The sequence below is a fragment of the Eriocheir sinensis genome, chromosome 46, assembly GCF_024679095.1.
Source record: "Eriocheir sinensis breed Jianghai 21 chromosome 46, ASM2467909v1, whole genome shotgun sequence".
Lineage (NCBI taxonomy): Eukaryota > Metazoa > Arthropoda > Malacostraca > Decapoda > Varunidae > Eriocheir > Eriocheir sinensis.
In genome coordinates this window covers 527,501-547,469 of record NC_066554.1, presented here as the reverse complement: position 1 = coordinate 547,469, position 19,969 = coordinate 527,501, and the positions used below count along the sequence as shown (strand labels likewise).

General features: G+C 40.3%; 1 protein-coding gene across 1 annotated transcript; it reads right to left on the bottom strand.

The window, feature by feature from the left end:
• Window positions 1–6,838: 6,838 nt before the first annotated feature.
• Window positions 6,839–19,020, bottom strand: LOC126980964 (prostaglandin E synthase 2-like). Its single transcript, XM_050831450.1, has 6 exons — window positions 18,649–19,020; window positions 16,630–16,845; window positions 15,378–15,577; window positions 13,589–13,700; window positions 11,602–11,702; window positions 6,839–7,345 (listed from the first exon to the last, which is right to left on the bottom strand). Exons 1-6 carry the CDS (start codon window positions 18,976–18,978, stop codon window positions 7,069–7,071), a joined length of 1,236 nt encoding a protein of 411 aa, XP_050687407.1. The 5' UTR covers window positions 18,979–19,020; the 3' UTR covers window positions 6,839–7,068.
• Window positions 19,021–19,969: the final 949 nt, after the last annotated feature.

Below are 19,969 nucleotides of genomic sequence, written 5' to 3'. Positions count from 1 at the left end.
CTGGAGGTGGAGGTCGACCAGAACGTTTACCCTCGATCCAGTAATTTATGATATGCAACGCAAAGAACTAAACAGTGATTTATGTTCATTAAGTCTGTCAGCCTCACTAACGCTTGAATGTCGTAGATTTTAACTCAGGTCATTTTCATATTTAAAGTGACAGAATATCAGTAATCCTGCCATGTAACCCAACACTGGATATCACGAATTAAAATCTACGACATTCAAGCGTTAGCAATCTGACAGACTAATGTGGCTGACGCTTGAATGTCGTAGGTTTTAACTCAGGTCATTTTCATATTTAAAGTGACAGAATATCAGTAATCCTCCCATGTAACTCAACACCGGACATCACATCACGCCAAGCCCCATCCAAGAAGACCTCGCCAGGACAGCCAAGACCACGCACCGCCAAGACCCACCGCTGGCGCTGATTTTTTCTTTGGTTATCTAGCTGTATGAGAGCACTCGACGTCATAAAGCTAGGTTACCAAAGTTAATAACAGCACCTCTTCTGCGAGTCGGCCCATCCCCACACAGCGTCAAAGAGAGTCTGCATCATCGAGCCCAGGACCTCGGCACCAGTTTGACGCTCCTATCTTCACCAACTTGCAGGAAGATTTCTTTTGTTTGTGTATGCTTTATTAACTGTGGTTATTTTTTTTCTATTTTTTATAGTTCGATTATTTAGCTGATGATACTTTATTTTATTTTTCAGAGATTATACATCACGACACGGCAGACGTGTGTGCCAAATGTATATAGGAAATTGTTCCTTGTTTTAGTTTCCGGGGGCAAAGAGGACAAATGAATGGAAACGAGTTTGTAGAAAAAACACTAAAATATTTATTTCATGTTGAGCCATTACACGTAAGGCACAACGTGTATCGCAGTAAAATCTGACTTCGAGTGAAAGGTCTTCCTGTGATGAAATCTTTTTTTATAGTATCTTGCATATATGATTTTTGCATGATTCTCACTCTGCATCAATGCATTAAGCATCTTTGTCGCATTTAAGTGACGATGATCCCAACTTTCATTTTGTACTCTTTACTGTACTTTGAGCGTAATACACCTATAGGCTGCACCATTTGTTTTCAGCTTGCGTAACTGTCCTAGATTATTCCCACCCTGCACTTGCACAATGCATTAATTGCTTTTACTTCAGTATACAACTCTGAGATTAGTACGCAAGGCTAGTTGTCTGGTTTTGGAATTATTCACAACACGGCCAAACTACACTACACCACACCATCCAGCAACTCCTCAACCGCCCCAAACATAACATCAACCAACCCAGCTTAACACAACAGTAACGTAGTCCTACCCCGCCGTGCCTTACAAGTGAGATGGATGTTATTGATAGCAGTGTGAGGAAACAGATCTCTTGCATTCTAGAACACGGGTCACTGCTAAAGTTTCTGTTACAAGGCAAAGAAAGCAGACAAGGGCATGAAAAAAAAAAAACGCAAAACGCTGCTCACACAAGAAGTTCCAGTATGCTAGTCGTAGAAAGGAGGAAACAAACAAAGGAAGGCTCTTTAAAATTTTACCAGAGAGATGTAAGAAGGAAGATACTGGTTAACTAACTTAACTTTTGCATAGAAAGTTGATTCAAATTGATACACCAGAACAGATAACACTGAGCTGAAACTAGTAGCTCAGAAAAAAAAAATTCATCCTACCCTTGCATAGCGCCGGCCGGATGGGCACGACTGACGCTGCAAAGTGGAAGAGTCATCCTTTATAACCATAAAAACCAAGGCCCAACATCTAGCTACCCAACTCACACCATTCACGTTGCCACACGACACCAACCCGCCGCCCATACGACACCATCCCGCAAAATGCAGATTGCACGCTCCACTATCCTCATTTCATCACACCACATTACAGCAGTCACACTTTGCCACGCCAGGACGCACTTCACAACACCCAGTTACTCAGTCACCCCAAATATACCACTCCACTGCACACTACCCAACCGACACAATGCATATAGGGCACCATCCCGCCAACATCTCTGCAACCCATCACCTTTGCCATTGTCTACGCGAGATATCATCGCACAGTGGCTGTCAAGTAAATGTAACTGCCTACAGATATTTCGAAGGATACGGATATCAATAAATGGGTTTATTTATTTGTTTATTTATTTATTGCGTTTAGCCTATAGCGCCAGTAGGTTTTCTTGATGGGGCCTCTTGGTCGGCCCTAGCCCATTAGTGGCGCAGGCAGGTATTCATAGTGTTGTCATTCTTGTCTGACCCATACTGCCCCATGAATCTTTATTAGATCCTCTCAAGAGAGTTTCCCTAGAGTCCGGGTTAATAGGTGGTCTCCAGGACAGCATGTGGGTAGTCTCCGGCCACTCGGGGGTGACTGAAATTTGTCACCTTGTAGCGTCGGTTGGGACTTTTAACCCGGGTCCTCCAGAACACCGCACCCGCACGATGACCAGTCAGCCACAGCCTCACGTCATGAATCATTTTACGGTAAGGAAGGAGCCCAAGGGCAAAACAAAAATAATAAATTCACAACTCGCTTCTCCCTTGGAGAGAAAATTCCGAAAAAAAAAAATACATATGAATTTTAGTTAGAGATCTTGATGGATCTACTCTTAAAAGTGTTTGTCATTGGAAGGCGTTTCCAGAGTTGAGCAGTGAAAGGGATGAAAAAGGAAAGCTAGTGATTAACTCGAGTTCGGCACAATGGAGTTGGAACAGTTTTGTGTAACGGATGCAAGAGAGATGAGGCTTGCTGTTTGCTATTTTAAGCCCCGTTCACACTGTGCCGACTCTGGGCCACGACTACCCACGACTCTGGGGTACACGAGGTTTTGGGTGTTGATGTGAAAGGGTCGGGCATGTCTTGAAAGAGGTCTTAAGACTTGCCGAATGCTGCGCCGACGTCGTGACGGGAGTCTGGAGTCGTAAGGGTTAGCACGACATGCTGGCAACTAGTTGGCCGAATGTCCCAGAGAGTCGGCAAGACACCAAGACCCCAATACCCCCCCCCCTCCCCTTCTTGGAGCGTAGGAAGCAACTTGTCAAATGGAAAAGTCGCTGGGTTGTCGTGGCCCAGAGTCGGCACAGTGTGAACGGGGCTTTAGAAGAAGAGTTAGCATGAAAGCAGCAATATAAGATAGTAAAGAAAGCAGCAAGGAGGCGGAGTTTAAGGCGTGGAAAACGGTAAGTGAAGACCGAGTCTACTACTCAAAAGGAAAAGAATACCAGGAGCCTCAAACTTCACTCTCAACAGAAATCACTTCTGTGCAAGGCTCCAAGCTTGACACTTAGCAGGTGTCGCTGCCTACGAGACTTTACCAACTTTTTTTGAATTACTATAAATCGCGGACCACATTATGTACACTTGCGTACCCTCAAATTCCTGGAGCCAGTTCTACAGCCAATTGACCAAGTGTACATTAAACCTAAAAAATTGCTAATTTTGTTGTTCTTGATGGTGTGGAATGTAGCTGGTATGTAATGTTTTTTTTTTCTATATTTGCTGGGAAAACTAGAGAATAGTATTTTCTTATAATGTCTATGTTCCAGCAAATTATGATATTACTATACGCAGTAAATTTGGATCATAAGATGCTGTTTTGGGTTCTTCCGACAGTAACCACAGCCAAAACGCTGCTGTGTTAGTGCAGTGTCTGCCGAGATATGAACAAATACTACCACCAACCTGACCGTCGGTGTAGGGGGTAACAGTAAAGGTGTGGACTAAGCACACCCTTTTAGTTTCTTGTGCATAAAGCATTCCATTTGACAGAGGAAATAATCAGACTATGGTGAAATAGTAATAACCAACTAGAACAGCAAATATATTTGACCTTATGGAAAGAGTGTTTGAATGCGTAGTGCATGGATCCACACCGACATGGCAGATGAAATAACTCCCGTTAATAGTCAAGCGTGACTAAAAAAACGATATTTGATTGTACATTTCCGAGTAAGAGAAAAGTGGCAGTATTTTGAAGGGTTGAAATGCACCACAAAGCAAACATTAGCCAGACGAGACTCCTCCCAGACGGGTCTGTGTGCCAACTAATAAGCCCTTTCTTCCTGAGGGCAGACTGTAATTGGTTCTTCCGGAAGTGGAGTGGCCTTCCCTCCGGCGTGGAGAGACAAAAAGCTGCAGCAGGAAGTCTATACGAGGAAGGATGGAACTCAACAGGGAATTATAGTCCTGATATTTAACATACAAGTATAAAAGAAACCACAAATATACGATTGCAAGATAGTTTACAAGTTGCCTAACCCAAAATGGAAGCAGGAAACAGGAAACACACACACGAAAAATATCATGAAACCTACTACCCCCCATCCTTAAACACATTTGCGCAATCAATATACCTTCAGTCGTAACCTTTAGTGCAAAAAGTTGGTGAATTCCTTTCCTTTCATGTGACCGATTTGCCAATTTGCAACTCGTTATTAATTTGTATATAACAATTTCAGATACTAAAACTTAAGAGGACAGCCGAGGAATAGTTGGAACACACAATCTAATGGACCTGTCTGCAAGCTCATCACCTGGACGCACAACTTTGCTTTGGGTATATTAATGAGAAAATAAATTCTTCATCCGACTTCTACTACTAAGCAAGGTAATAAGAAGCCTGACAAAATACACTGATCTTGATACAGACTGTTGATCGGCCCCAGCCCGTTAAGCTACGGTCACTCTAGTTATTCATATCCCTGGGCTGGGTAGTTTCGTGGAGTAGTAGTGTGGAGGCGGCATGGCGCGCTGATCTAAGGGAGTGAGGTGGAACTGATGAACTGACATGCCGGTCGCCTTTAATACGACTGATATCCAGATGAGACCCCACGCCCAAGGATAAGGGAGAGTAAATGTAGTGGATCCGCTTTAAGAAATCCTCCCAAACTCACTCAACAAGTAAGTACCTCTTTGAACAACTGGGTAGAGGAAGGGCTACCCATTTGGCCGGTCGCGGGTTCGATCCCCGGCACTTTCCGGGTCTGGATTGAGTTTTTGCGTTTCGTGACACGCAGAAGTTGTGTCGATGTATAGGAGAGTGGAAAGTAAAAGCCGTACATAAGGACGGTTCACTGTAACGTCATCACTCTGCTGTGACGTCATGAATTCTGTGACGTTACAGCCCTTGACGGCGACGGAACTCGCTACCCGTCGCCCACGGACTCACTTTGCTCGACAATTACTCTTTCCTGCCTATCCTCTCGTTTCTACCCTAGATTAACACATACTTGGAGTGTGGTAATCTATGCTAAATTAATGCGAAGGTAATGTGTAGAAATTAGTATGCAGAACAACAAGAAAAAAATTATTGGCATCTAAACACGTAAGTAGAGAAATACACAAACCTAAAGACCAGTCAGCGCTAACCTCGGAGACTCTATAGCCCCCTTGAGGCTAATCCATCAGTATACAGTATATATTAAATAATTAAATTCATTTGAATATATGACCGAGATAAAAGCAAAGTGAAATGAAGAAAAAAAGGTGAGTATAAAAATTATGGGTCAGGAAGCGAGCACAAAGATTCAAAAACAATAAATACAAGATTTTTCCTCACTCATATAGAGGAAGGAACAGACTTGGGCAGGCCATATCATGCGTAGAAATGATAACAGATGGATAGCGTGCCAACCCAGAATGTGCTGAAGTCAGGGCAGGCAGAGATCCAGGTGGAAAGACAAAATTAGTGCACGAATTATTGCCAAGACGACCCTGACCGTGACGGTCCTCCTTGATGGCTCCACACTTTCCCTGACGGCCCAGCCTGACAGAGTTTGATATGAAATACATCATGTTATTGGTTAATGTAGCTCATAGCCATCAAACGAGGCAATATCCTTCCATCCCGCATCGATATTACCGACGCTGCTTGGGCCTACAGCTTTCTGAGTAACATCCTGACTAGATGGCCTATAAATCAGCGTGTTGGGCGAGTATTATTGAGATTATAGAAATCTAGTACGCCGCAGTGACAATCAGGGCATGTAGTTCGGTACGAAATTACGATGTGTTACGATTATTTTAGGACTATGTGAGGTTCGATATTGCGGTTCGATATATTTTTTCAAGTAAGGTACGGTGCGAAAGTAGCTATATATTATTCTTTTCGTATTTATATCGTACCATTTCCGTACCTAGTCGAGTTGCTTTTAGGAAGTTTAGGGGAAGGTCAATGAGTCAGAATTCTGGCCACATTAATTAACGCTGGGGTGACTTAATTTGCTGGGTGGGATTCTCAGCCCAGGTGCTTGGGCTGAGTACAATGGTATACTTTCAGGCGACAAGAGAGGATTTGTAAAAAGTGGTATTCATATTAAATGTTGTTTTCTGACTTAACTCACCTTAATTTCGAGTTTTGATGAGCAATTTATAGTTTTATAATCACTGCTTAATCCAGTGACAAAGTTTGCTTATCTTGTGAAACAGATAAGCTAAATAAAATATATAAAAAAACATGACTTTTTTTAGCCTTCATAAGTTTGTTGGGTAGTGGAGACATCACACCCACTAGGAGCCAATCAGCAGCGCCCTTACCCACCCAGCTAGGACTCGAGCCACTGCTGGGAGGTAGGGAGGGGGGGGTCTCCACTTTAAATGTATGGATCATATTGTAGGTTGCAAGGGAAAGCAACTGTATCATCTTTTCATTCTAATAACATTGTTTTGTTGCACTATAGAATGGACATTTATCTGATAAAAATAATTCATACTGAAGAGAATTATGAAAAATATTTACACAAATATTCTAATACTAAAGGAGTGGCAGTAATGATAATGAATGTCCATTCCCAATTACAAGAAATTCATAGGAATCAATGAATTTCTCTTAATCATCAATATGTATTTCAAAATGCCCCAAATAAAGATATTAAATATTATATAACAATATTCAAGCATGTTTTAATTTACAGTTCAATAAATATGTACAGGTCAAATATTACACATACTAAATTCTCTTTAAGATCTAATGGGAAGAAACACATCCACAAATAGTGCATGAGTAAATCTGCCCTCCATCATCAGTGCCACAGCAGTATTTCATAGAGTCAATCATCATTATGCAGCACTACCTCTCTCGCTGACAACTGTAGCACCTCCGTGTTGTTTCACAATCTCAGACATATTTTCAAACCAGCGAGAGATATTTGTATTGCTTTTAACATCCTGAAATGCATCGCAGCCCTCTACTGCAGTCAAAACTCCATAAACAGCCAGGTCTGATAAGTTTGGAGTATTGCCTCCCATAAACTTTGTACCTTTCTTCTTGAGGGCTTTCAGCCAGACATTCACTTGCTCATAGAATGATTGGCGTACATCATCTTGAAGTTGATGTCTGTAACAAGAAATAAAGATCTCACCTCTGTAATACATCTCAGATTTGATTTCCGTATATATATATATATATATATATATATATATATATATATATATATATATATATATATATATATATATATATATATATATATATATATATATATATATATATATATATATATATATATATATATATATATATATATATATATATATAAAATGGCAGAGGCCTTAATGAAAAATGGGAAAGTGTAAAAGATAGTACAAATACTGAAAAAGTTTTTGGAACATATAAAGAAATAATGGTAACTACAACAAAAAAAGTGGTAGGGATGAAAGTGGTGAGAGAGGGAAAAAGAAAAGGATATTCATGGTGGACAGAAGAGATAAGGAGGATAGTAAAAGAGAAAAGGGAACTTTTTAAGTAAACTCAAGAAAGAAATGTGGCTGAGCAAGTAAAAAGGGAAAGGAAAAAGAAATAAAGAGAATGCAAAATGAAATTAAAACAAGCAATAAAAGAAAGTGAGAAGAGAATTGATGAAGACTTTGGAAAAAGACTTAAGTGAAAAATATAAAGGGAACAGGAAGTTACAACTGCAAACTTACCTTCATTATTGTTTATGATCCTTCGTAGTCAATAGCTGTCTTATAATATGTTGCCATAGAATACAGGGCGATCAAATAACTACTATACAAAAATTAAATCGGTGGAGGATCGCCCATGCCTTGTTGTTATCTCGCTTCTCCCTCGGGCGCCGACATGACCCAGCCACCATTTGCATTGTTTTGTATGACTAAGGAGCACTGTTGCTAATTCAAGCAGTACAAGCTACGTAAAAAATCATATTGGAAAAAAAATATCTTTGTGTTCATTATTAATTATTAATATTAGTGAGAATAATGGGGTAAATATGATATCAGAAACTGTACATCATGAGTCTTGTACGAGGAGTTATTTCGTGCAAATGCCGCCCAGCTGCCATTTGCATTGTTTGAAAACCACACAACCACACCCATACAACAAACAGCTGCATGCCGCGTGTCACCAGAACCGTGTGAATTGTGTCTTGCCTAGTTGTCTGTCATAACCTACGAGTGATGGTGAGAATAATATGCTAATTATGATATCAGAAGCTGTGCATCATCAGTATGTGCGGGGATGTATTTCTCACAACACCAGCAGTACACGTTACACCAAAAATATATAAATTTCGGGAAACTGTACATCGTCAATGTTCTTTTACCGTACATATTTCTGAGCATTTAAAGAGCTATTTTTTTTCTCCAAAATTGTTGTCTTAAAGTTTGGGGTGCGCGTTATACACTGGTGCGTGTTATACGCCATGAAATACAGTAAGTAAAAATATACGAAAATGAGGGTTCAGTAAAATGGAGCACAAACATTTTCTCCTACATACTTGGCTTCTAATCCTCATTGCTCATCTTCTTTACATTGCAAATTTTTTTTTTTTTTTTTTTTTTTTTTTAAGCACAGTTCCTGGTTTGGCACACTCTTCTGATTATGTTGGGATAGGATACGTCCCAGTGTGAGAACACTGGAAGACAATGCTGGCCTCAGTTTTTCTTCATGTCAAATAGTAGTGTCAGGAAATTGGGTAGGAGTGAAGTGTGTGCAGTCGTTGGCTTGGAGCGGTGACGGCAACAAGGCAGTGTATCCCAAAGCCAGCCTCAGACGCACTCGTCTATAACTTGAACTCTATGCTTTGACAGTCACCGAGTGGCTACATGTGTCACTGCCTGTATAGCCAATACAGTCAATTGGAGAATGCAGAAAAAAAACGGTGGATGTAAGAGAGCCAAAGATTGATTGGGTGCATTAAAGGATTTGTCACATGGAACTTATAATGGGGTGGAAGATTTAAATACTTTGTTGAATTTGTAGTTGTAGCCATGTCAAAATTTTATCTTGGTAAATAATTTTACATGAACTACCAACTGCTGCATTTCTGGCTCACAGGGGTGGACAGAAATAACATTCACCCAAGTCTCAGAACCCCAACCCCCCACCACAACATGCAGTATGGCACAGTATGATTCCTTCATCATTATTTGTGCCAAAGAAAAAAATCAATACCGTAATTTCATACCATACCTAAGCGATGCCTTTGCACCATCCTAGTACGATAAAGTATCATACAGCATTTTCATAGAGTTCCTTAAGAGGACTGAGCTGAGGCCACACCTTCCTAACCACACTTAGCCCACTGACCAAGCCTTTAACCCCTTCACTACAGCCGGGCCAAAACAGCGCCCCGCACCGTATCTGAGATCGCCGTGAGCGTCAAATTTCAAATGTCGCTATTGAATATAACAAGTTTTCAGCCATAAACTCAACATAATCATCATGTATCATATATGAAAACATGCAGAATTAAATAGTGCACACAAAGAAACTCATTACGGCCGGGCCAAAACAGCGCCTCGTGCCGTATCCGGAATCGCCACGGGCACCAAATTTCAAATATCGCTATTGAATATAACAAGTTTTCAGCTATAAACTCAACATAATCATCATGTATTATATATATGAAAACATGCAGAATTAAATGGTGAACATATAGAAACTCACTACGGCCGGGCCAAAACAGTGCCCCGCGCCATATCCAGGATCGCCGCACGCACCAAATTTCAAATGTCGCTATTGAATATAATAAGTTTTCAGCCATAAACTCAACATAATCATCATGTATCATATATGAAAATATGCAGAATTAAATGGTGCACATAAAGAAACATAAATTAATTGATAATTCTGAAATGTAAGCATAAGTATAGAGATAAAATAACTCGTATATTGGCAAAAGCGAGCCAGGACGCGGTATGCGCGTCCTTGGATATGGTACGGGGCACGCAAGGACGCAGTATACGCGTCCTCGTGTTGAAGGGGTTAAAGTGAAGGTTCAGGTCAAAACATAATGGGTTAATTTCTACTGCTACTCTAGTGGCCTCCCCTCAGGTCTGGTCAGGAAGCTGAGACAGGTCCACACCTAGACTCAAGCAGCTGTGGCTTAGTATGAAAAGATACAAAAAAGGTACAAACAATCATTCCTAACTTTGTACCGTACCGTATTACAAAAAAAAAAAAAATCATACTGTAACATCCTATCATACTTTTACCATCCACACTGTACCATAACGTAATTTTGTACCATACCGTACTACAGTCGTCCCTCACACAGTACGGTTTCCAATAGTTTGGTTTCGGTTTTATGTGGATTTTCATAGAAGATTTTTTTAGGATTTTTAAATTTCCTGACGAGCAGGAAATTTAAAAATCCTTAAAAGATCTTCTATGACAATCCGTATAAAACCGAAACCGAGCTATTGGAAACCGTACTATTTGAGGGATGACTGTATATCCATGCTCTGCCCCCTATGCATCTCAAAGACACCAGCAAGGTAAGGGATTACATTTGAATTCTACTACACAGTAATATGCTGTTTAATTATTCAAATGTTTAGCTGTTTGTATACTGCTATGCCCTCCAAGGTGAGAGAAAAGGAGGAGGAATGGGGAAGATATGATAAGTTGGGGAGGTCTAGGAACCAATTAGAATAAATCCCATTGATTCTATTGTTTGGCTATCACAGTTTTCTAAATTATGAGGGGGGTTGCAGTCCCAATTAGGCCCTATATATGAGGGTTAGGTGTATATAGAAACAACACAGTGGCAGGGGGGAGCTTGGCCTTTGATCAAGGTGTGTGGCACCAGGCAGAGTGTAATGTTTTAGCTTGTGTTACAGTGAGTGCTGTTAAGAGTTAGTGCTGTACATTTCACAGGTCAGTATTGTGTGCTTAAAGGGAGAGTGAGGCAGTTGCGTTTGGTTGCCCAAAAATATGTGCCCTTGTGTGTGTGATTCTAACTCATGCTTAGGCCTATAACACAACCATCATAGCATTGTTTCCCCATGTTTGTGTCCTGATACATTTTTTATTTAGTTAATTTAATTAAACTGTATTTAACCTTAATGTGATGTGATATTTCCTATTTTCCCCAAACTAGATAGACCAGGATATTGATATGATATGACAGTGCAAACATCAAATACAATGGATGTAATGAATAAGGTAAATCTGGTTGGTGTAAAATGAACATGGGAATACAGAGTTGTACAATGAAATGATATGGAATGAAAGGACTGGAATGTGCAAGCATGAGAAAGTTCTAAGACACATGGTTGTTGTAGAAAATAAATAAATAGATTGAATAAACAGATAAATTTTTTAAAATCCACATAAAGCATAGTTACCTTCGCTTTAGATTTTTGCCAATGATATACATGGCAGCTGCCCCAGCATAAATAACCAGGAGTCTTTCCCAGGTTGCAAAGTGTTCTTCCCAGCCACCAACCTGTACAAATGAAAGAAATATCACCATATAGTTTGCTGCATCTACTCTGAAATAAATGAAGTAGTTAAAAGTACTAATAATCATGAGCTAGACTGATAAAATTAAAAATTTCTCTGTACAGTACTCTGACTCTCTGAGGACTTGTATCTATCTATTCATATCTCCAAAGCCCTTCCTCCTCATGAGTACTTGCCCCATGGGAGTGGCCATGGAAGAAGTCTTCAATTTTCCCTGTTCCAGCACTCCCTCTCAACACATTCAATACCTCATTTGCCCACTCTCTCTCCAATACTCATTCACTTTGTTGGTCCATGATGGTCTCCCATTGATAACATCTACCTCCATCCTGCCCTCACACACTCTTCACAAAGTCATCCTCATTCATTCTTATATATCAAAACCAACTCAGGCTACCATATATCACCCCTTCGACCACTCCACAATCCACTCCCTATGCCGTTACTCACATACCAAAGCTTTCTTACACATCTTTGGTGGCAATATTGTTCCCATTGAGGATAGTCTGACTGCTACACTATGCAAAGTTGCAGCATCAAATATTTTGAAAACTGTCCGCAATGCCTGTGGTAGCCAAGCTCTATCCTGCCTTCATGAGGTGGCTTCATCTTTTTAATCATCTATTTATAGTTTTCCTCTTTATTTTTATTTTTTTATGTGGTGGAGCTAAAGAGGAGGGCAGGTACTTCTGATACTTTGTTTAGTGTTTGTTTCATCTTTTATATATCACATTTTATTTTTTATTCATTAAAGATTTGCAGTGTTGCATGTGGTTTTTATTTTTGTAAAATTTTCTATATAATATTTAAGGTCAATGACGGTGGTGCCTATGACTTCCAATGCCCTGTGTCTCTCCAGGAATGAGCACTGCCCTACCCATGCCAGCTGTCAATGGCCTCCTTACGGGGTGGACAATAAATGGCTAGGAGCAGAGGGGTCTTAACTTTTGCCCTGAGAAGGAGAGGAGGAAAAGAAGAGGAGCTCCTAAGAGTGATGTGTGTGATTATGAATGGGTTGAATGATGAATGCACGAGGAGAGAAATGCTAAAAACATTCATGAAAGGAAAGGTAGATGTTTGAGGTGTTGGTGAAAACATTTGAAAGGATATAGTGTACTGAAGTTTGGAAGTCATGTTGTAAAGAAGCTGAGAAAATGTGTAAAAGTAGGAGTAGAATGGACAGGGGTAGAGAAGGGGAGAGGAAAGGAAGGGTGTGTGATATTGGTCTCCCGAAGAAAATGGGTGGGAAGTGGTGGACATTGATAGTGTGGTTCTAGGATAGTATGGATGATAGGTAAGACAGGTATTGTGAAGTATGCGTGGGTATGTGAATATGCTTCACTTAACAAGAAAGGATAGAAAATCAACTGGAAGCTGCTGGGTGCGGGTATAGTCAGTTGAGAGTTTCACAGCCGTTTCGGTTGGTAAGCTTCACAAAATGGTGTGTGGCTACAGTTGCCAGTTATACAGCTTATGCAGCTTAGAGGGACTAAGCTACCACTTATCTGTGAGACCGTTACCAGTGATGCAGAGTAGGCAACTGCTTAGCCACCACCCAGATATCACCATGAGGCCTGGGAACACTGATCACTGAACATGTGATATGCACTGCAACATGAATTAAACTCAGGTCTGACACAAACAACCAAACTTCCATTATACTTAAAATGTCAAGGTTGAACTCATGCAAGATCTCAAGATAATAATGATATATTCTATAACATGAGGAATGGTCACTGAAAAGACGTAGTTTCATTTGTTTCCCTGTGTACATTTGTTTTCAGAATAAAATTATTTTCCATTTAAAAATTGCATTAAATAAGATTATATTATGTTTCCTCAGACCTCTGCTTTCTCAATGAGACTGACCTTTGAAAACCACTGGAATGCTTGAAGGGCCTCAGATGGAGTTCTATATACATTGGGTGAAAGTACGTGGACTAAAACATCATCCACCCATTTCCTCCATTTACGCTCCTCCCTGTAAGAATAAAAATGGCATTTGTAAAATGACTTGTTAAATTCAGTATTGCCATCAAGGTGAAAAAAATACCAAAAGAGGATAACAGACTTGTCAAAGGATGAAAGATTACCTTGCAAAATGGACCACACTATAATTGTACTGGTTATGATCACATTATCATTGGCAATAAATACATTGCAAGCAATTACAGCATCCTTGGCACGAGCTGGCAGACATTATTGACGAAGACAATATCCCAACTGTTCTTTGTTTTCTTTTGTGCCCATTTGTTATGCAGCCTGATATTACAATTTGTTTGTATAAAAACTTGCTAACCTTCATTCCTTTTTAGCGTATCGATAATCTGTTGACACCATCATCCTCAGGAGAATTTTCTTTATCAGATGGTTCTGTTTGTTTTTACAGAGGTTTATGAATTCCATGAAAAATTTGGCATGGAATAAAAGCTACAAACGTATATAACCCCGTCTTTGACTTCAACTCACATTACTTCCTTTATTTTTAGTCAGTTTGAGTTATTTATTAAGACAGTCATACTCTGCAATCTTTCTCCTGTCCAGTGATGAAGAAAGCAAGTATGTATTACGTGACGTGAGTGTGCTGAACGGATAGCAAGACGGCCCCGCGTTCAGGAGGACGCGAGTTCAATCCCCGACCGGTGCCACCAAGCTGGGAGTTTTCAGCCGTCGCCGAGTGGCTTAAAACTATCCACATGCTGTCCAGAAGACCACCTATCAACCCGGACTCTAGATTCTAGGATTAAAGATGAGCTCTGGGAGGGCAGCATGAGCCAATGCAAGATGGCACCACTATAAACACTCGCCTGCGCCAGAACGGGCTGGGCCGACCATCAGGACCCACCGGGAAGAAGCCTTGGACCGACCATCAGGATCCACCGGGAAGAAGCCTATCGGCGCAATAGGCCATGACGTAAAAAAAAAATAAACAAATAAAAATAAAAAAAAGTAAAACTTGTAGTGTGTCGAGGTCTGCTTCTACAATGTGTCCACTGTCCAATCAGCGACAAGCTTACATATGCAGCCTAGGATCCAGTTGCAGGCTACTAGACAGAGTATAGCACACCTAGCTGCAAATCCATGGGCCTAGGTTCAAATCCCAGTCCAGGCAGTCAGTACACAGGCTATCCAGCTATTCGTCCTCCCTTTCAGGCTTGTCAATAAATTGATACATGGAGAAACTTGGGGATGTCACATTGGCCCTGTGTCCCGGGGTAATGAGGTATCACCTGCCACAGGCTTAAGGGTCAATGTGACGGAGATGAGCACCAAGGCCATGCGGAACTTATATAAGGTAGGCACCCAACTTCACCTTTACCTTATAGTAATAGAATCTGCTGTGCTTAAAACTACATTGGTGGGAGCTTACTGTAATTAGATATATTTCTCTGAAAAGACTCCTTAAATTCATTGAACAGGGCTACTTCCTCATGCATTAGATTTGAGAAGCTATATTTATTTCCATTCTGTACTATCAGTATGCATCCCTAAACTACTTTGGCTTCTATTTACCAGTATGTATCTGGATTATGTTAGATATGCTTGTTTATTTTATAGGACCCTTAACAAATGCAAAACATGCCTGTTTCAAAACACAATGATTGAAAAGCTTGCCCCAAATTTACTTTTCAGTAATGTAGAGCCACATTAGACTTACACAATATCCTCTTTAGTGCGTCCTGGTGGATGTTGTCCATACATCAAGAAGTATCTGTTCATAATCTCAACTCGCTTGTCTCCTTCTTCATCTGTGTAATTAAGTGTTGGATAGCACTTGACTAGATTATCCATGTTTTCACTCTTGTTGTGGAGGAAGGATTGTAGAACAGATATTATCATTGTACTATCCTTCAGTTGCTGAAAGGAAAAGGAAAGGTTACCATGAATATGCTTAATAGCATGTTAAATCTAAGGTAGCTACCCAGCAGTTAGTCTCTTTATGTCTCTCAGTCCCAATTCAACAAAAAATTTCACGCCACAGTTGAAAAAAATGTCACACCAGAAAATCAACCTTTTACAGGGAGTCAGGAGGTAGACACCTGCAGAAAACAAGTATAAGTCACTCCCAGTGAGGTATATGTAGGAGGTGTGGAGGTGCTGCAAGCCAATGAAAGACCCTCCCTTGTCCTCACTTTCCATTTCCCTATTGTCTCATTAACACCTGAGTAGTTCAGCATGCTTTCTAAAAACAAATTCTCTTACTTTCCACACCACACTACATGCATGCAACATATACACCATTTCCTTAATATCACAGGTGACAACTATTTCTAATTCACATTTGCAAAGAAAAAATTTGACACTGCCATAAAAATGCAAGATAATATTAAAGATATGTCCATCAAATATATTTGTACATACTTGGGAATAATGAAACCATCTTCTATAATAAAACCCTCATCACATAAATGATTATTCTGCAAGTAAGTATGATCAGTATATATAGCAAAGAACCTGCGATATTTTCATTTATTCGAGGACATAATATTTTTTTCCCAATATGGATTTTCTAATAAAAGGTAAGTGTATTTAAATTAAAGCATATTTGAGAAATTCATGACAAGGTTAAATAAAGATGGCGAATCTCCTTGCATTGATGTAAATAGCATATTTAAGGAGAATCATACAAAATGAGTTCAACAGAATTTTGTGCAACTCTATGTTCATTAAAAGAATCAATAAATCATTTTAATAATATTATAAACAAACACCCTGTACAAGCACTTTAACATTGCCCACTATGGGATATATTTTCCTAGCTAAAATTTTAAAGAATGGGGGCATCTGACATCTACACCCCACCGTAAACAGGACAACTGCAGTGATGATGAATGTAATAAGTTGAATGGCTACCTATCATATCTACCTTCTAGCTGAATGGAACCAACTTATGCTAATCAGTAACTCACCAATATTCTTTCAGAGTTAGGAAACTTTATAACAAGGAATGGAACTTTTCTGTAGTCCGTCCATTTTGTCTGGGAGCGAGTCACTGAGTTCACTTCAATGACATCGTAGGAGAAGCCATAAAAATCCAGGAATGCCCTGACTTTACAGCAAAATGGGCAAGTCTGGTACTGATAAAGTGTGAGTTTTAGCCCTGTGGTGTCTGTTGGAACCTGGATCTGGAATCAATAAAACTTGGTTAAAAATCAATAAATCAATAAATACTATAACCAATGTTAGAAGTTCATAAAAGGTAAGGTGGGTGCATACGCTATAGCTGCACATAGCTGCAGTGCTCATCTCTGAACTGTTGGCCCTTGAGCCTGTGGTAGGTAAGAACTAATTTCCACAGGACACGGGCCAATGTGAAATTCGGGATTGCCACAGTTTACCTTCCCCAGATTTCCCCAGGTACCCATTTATTGACCAGCCCAAAAGGGAGGATGAACAGCTGGGTGTGATGCACAGCGACTGCCCAGGCCGAGATTCAACCCCGGGCCCTCGGAGTCATAGCCAGGCACACTGACCACTATTCCATGAAGGTGCTACGAGTCCATAGAATAAAGTTAATATTGAGCAAGGTTATGGTAGGTCAAGTTTGACAGGTTACAAATTGGTTGTTTTTTTATTTAATTTACTTTTATTTGTTTTTTTATTTAATCTATTCTGTTCAGAATCAACGAGAATGCTTGAACTGAGAGCATCAGAAGCAGAACTTTCAGGGATGAAGACAATCTGTGCAGTAGCTGCACTCATGTATAAATACAGGCAACTCCCACTTTATAAACAGTTATGTTCCTGAAAAATCTATTTGCTAAGCAATATTTCATTGTGCAAGCCCATTATGACATAGGTTAAATGAAGTTTCGTTCAAGTGTATTGCCCCTAAAAATTCTGTGATTCATGTAGGTATAATAATTTTTCATCAGCTATAACGCATATATACCAATACAACTTACATGTAACACTCATAACCAGTAAGCAGCTTGTGGCAAACACTCAAACAAAGAATTACACCATAGGTATATAACCCTTCCTTCTCCTCCTCATTCCCTTTTGCTCCCCCCCCCCCCCCAACACACACACACACACACCAATACCGTATTTAACAAATTCTCTCTCTCTCTCTCTCTCTCTCTCTCTCTCTCTCTCAATTCATATTCATGTTTTGCACATGAAATTCCTACAAAAGAAGTAATCAAGTTAGTCTTATGATAGCTACTTCAATTTTATTTATGTAATAAACAAGATATCAGTGCATGAATAATACCAATCTTTTCCTAATTTTATGGTCGGTCATATTATATTTATTACCTATTCATATACACAACAAATGAGGCCTTATAACACTCAAAATAATGGAGCTAAAAACTATCAAATGGAAGAACAAACACATCAACAATAGGAGTAGGAAGTGGCAATACAGGAAATATTGATTAAGATTGGTTTTGTTGATGCACTAACATCTCATCTCCTACTTGATCAACAGCTCTTCTGATGTCATATAGGTATTCTACTAACCTTCAAACCTCCAGAAAATTAATAGAAAAGTGTAGAGATGAAAACTGCAAAAATACCCATGGAACGTGTGCAGGAACCCATGCAGCCGTGGGCAGCAAAGTCCATAGCTAGGATAGGTTAGGTTAGATTTGGTTATCTGTAATTTTTATTTTTTAAGATAGATATATGTGAAAGGCTTCGCACTGCAGCAATATTGTCACTGGTGGCAGGGTAGGCTACAGCGGTGAGCCACAGGTTTATGCCACCCATAGTCACACGAGTTACCACACACATTCAATGGCTATTTTTTTTTTTCTCTACACTCTTTCATATTCCAGGTTAGAAAGTTAATAGAGAACATTTATGACAACAGAGGAGCAGGTAGAGAAGTAGGAAACGAAATATTGGTGTTAATCTATAAAGTGAATGGGGTACTATGACACTGGAAATTTTCAGATTGTAATCCTGCAAAAGCAACTCACACTTCTGGCTGGCTTGAAGTAGGGCGGTATTTCCTTGAGAACATATTCCCCTCCCTCTGAAGGATTGGATACCGGCGTGCTGATCTTCTTGTAGTGTTCGTACGAGTAATATGCTCCAACACAAGCGCCCACGCCAAAGCCTACGCCAAGTAGTTTACCGTATTTCTTCCATGCGGAGGCCTTGTCTGAAGCCGTTTTTCCTGTAGAGGCAGGCCGCAGCAGAAACTGGCCCCTAAAACCATGATTCCTACAGGTAGATACTGTGTTTCGACTAACGGCAAGCACATTCTGAGAGAAGGAATACAGCGGCCTCCTTGCGTAAGCCAGCATTGTTGTTATTCTCGTGGACGACGGCTCGGCGCCTCATGCTGACGATGATCCCCGACTTTTAACAGAGCATCACCCAACACTTTCTTTTTACCTCTGTACCGCATTACACTATCTAATCTCACAACTGCTTGCTGTTTTCATACCATTATTGTTTCAGTGTATCGTGCTGTATCTACGTATATTAAAAAAAAAGAGCTATGGTTTGTCTGCTGCCCGTGCGGCGTGCGCGGGTCGGCCGTGTTTACGCACCTCTCTGGCGCGGCCATTTTGAGGAGAGTTGCGGCGCCGCGGGATAAGGCAGGTAGTGGGCTGCCCTAAGTGAGCTACGGCCACCTCTCCCTGCACGCCTTCGCTGCTGCAAGTGGAACATACAGGTATGAAATGCATATAAACGATGTTTTACGTAGTTATACTAGTTATACAGTTGTAAGAAGTGAATGAACTACCAGTAAGATGTTTAGTAATGCAGTAACTAGGAAGTTTGGTGACAACTTGTGAGGGGGCTTACCACTGCCTTTTGCAATGATACATTTTTTTTTATGTGGAGTTGCAAAGAACTCCTATACATTTCAGCGGCGGACAAACGCTGTTTTTCGCAAATATCTCCTAAACGAATCGTTGGATCAGTATGATATTTCAGCACACTACAATTAACATCCGGACCTAATTTATGGCTAACATACCACATTACTATATGTGTTATGTGAGGAGTTTACTCGTGAAAAATAACACAAACCCGACGAGTCATGTAGACGCATTCGAAGGAAAGTGTGCCCCCCCAACACCCAAACTATTCCTAACCACAACTACTTCTCCCCCTTCTCGCTCTCATTGTCTCTCTTCTCCCCTTAGCTCCTCGCCTCCCTCATCACTCTTGTGTCCCTCCCTATTTACCCCATCACTGTATTATACTGTTATGCCGGACGTACTACTTGGGTTCAGTGTCGCCGTCACAAGACAAGCTGTTCTTTGAGTTACTGGAGTGTTCCTT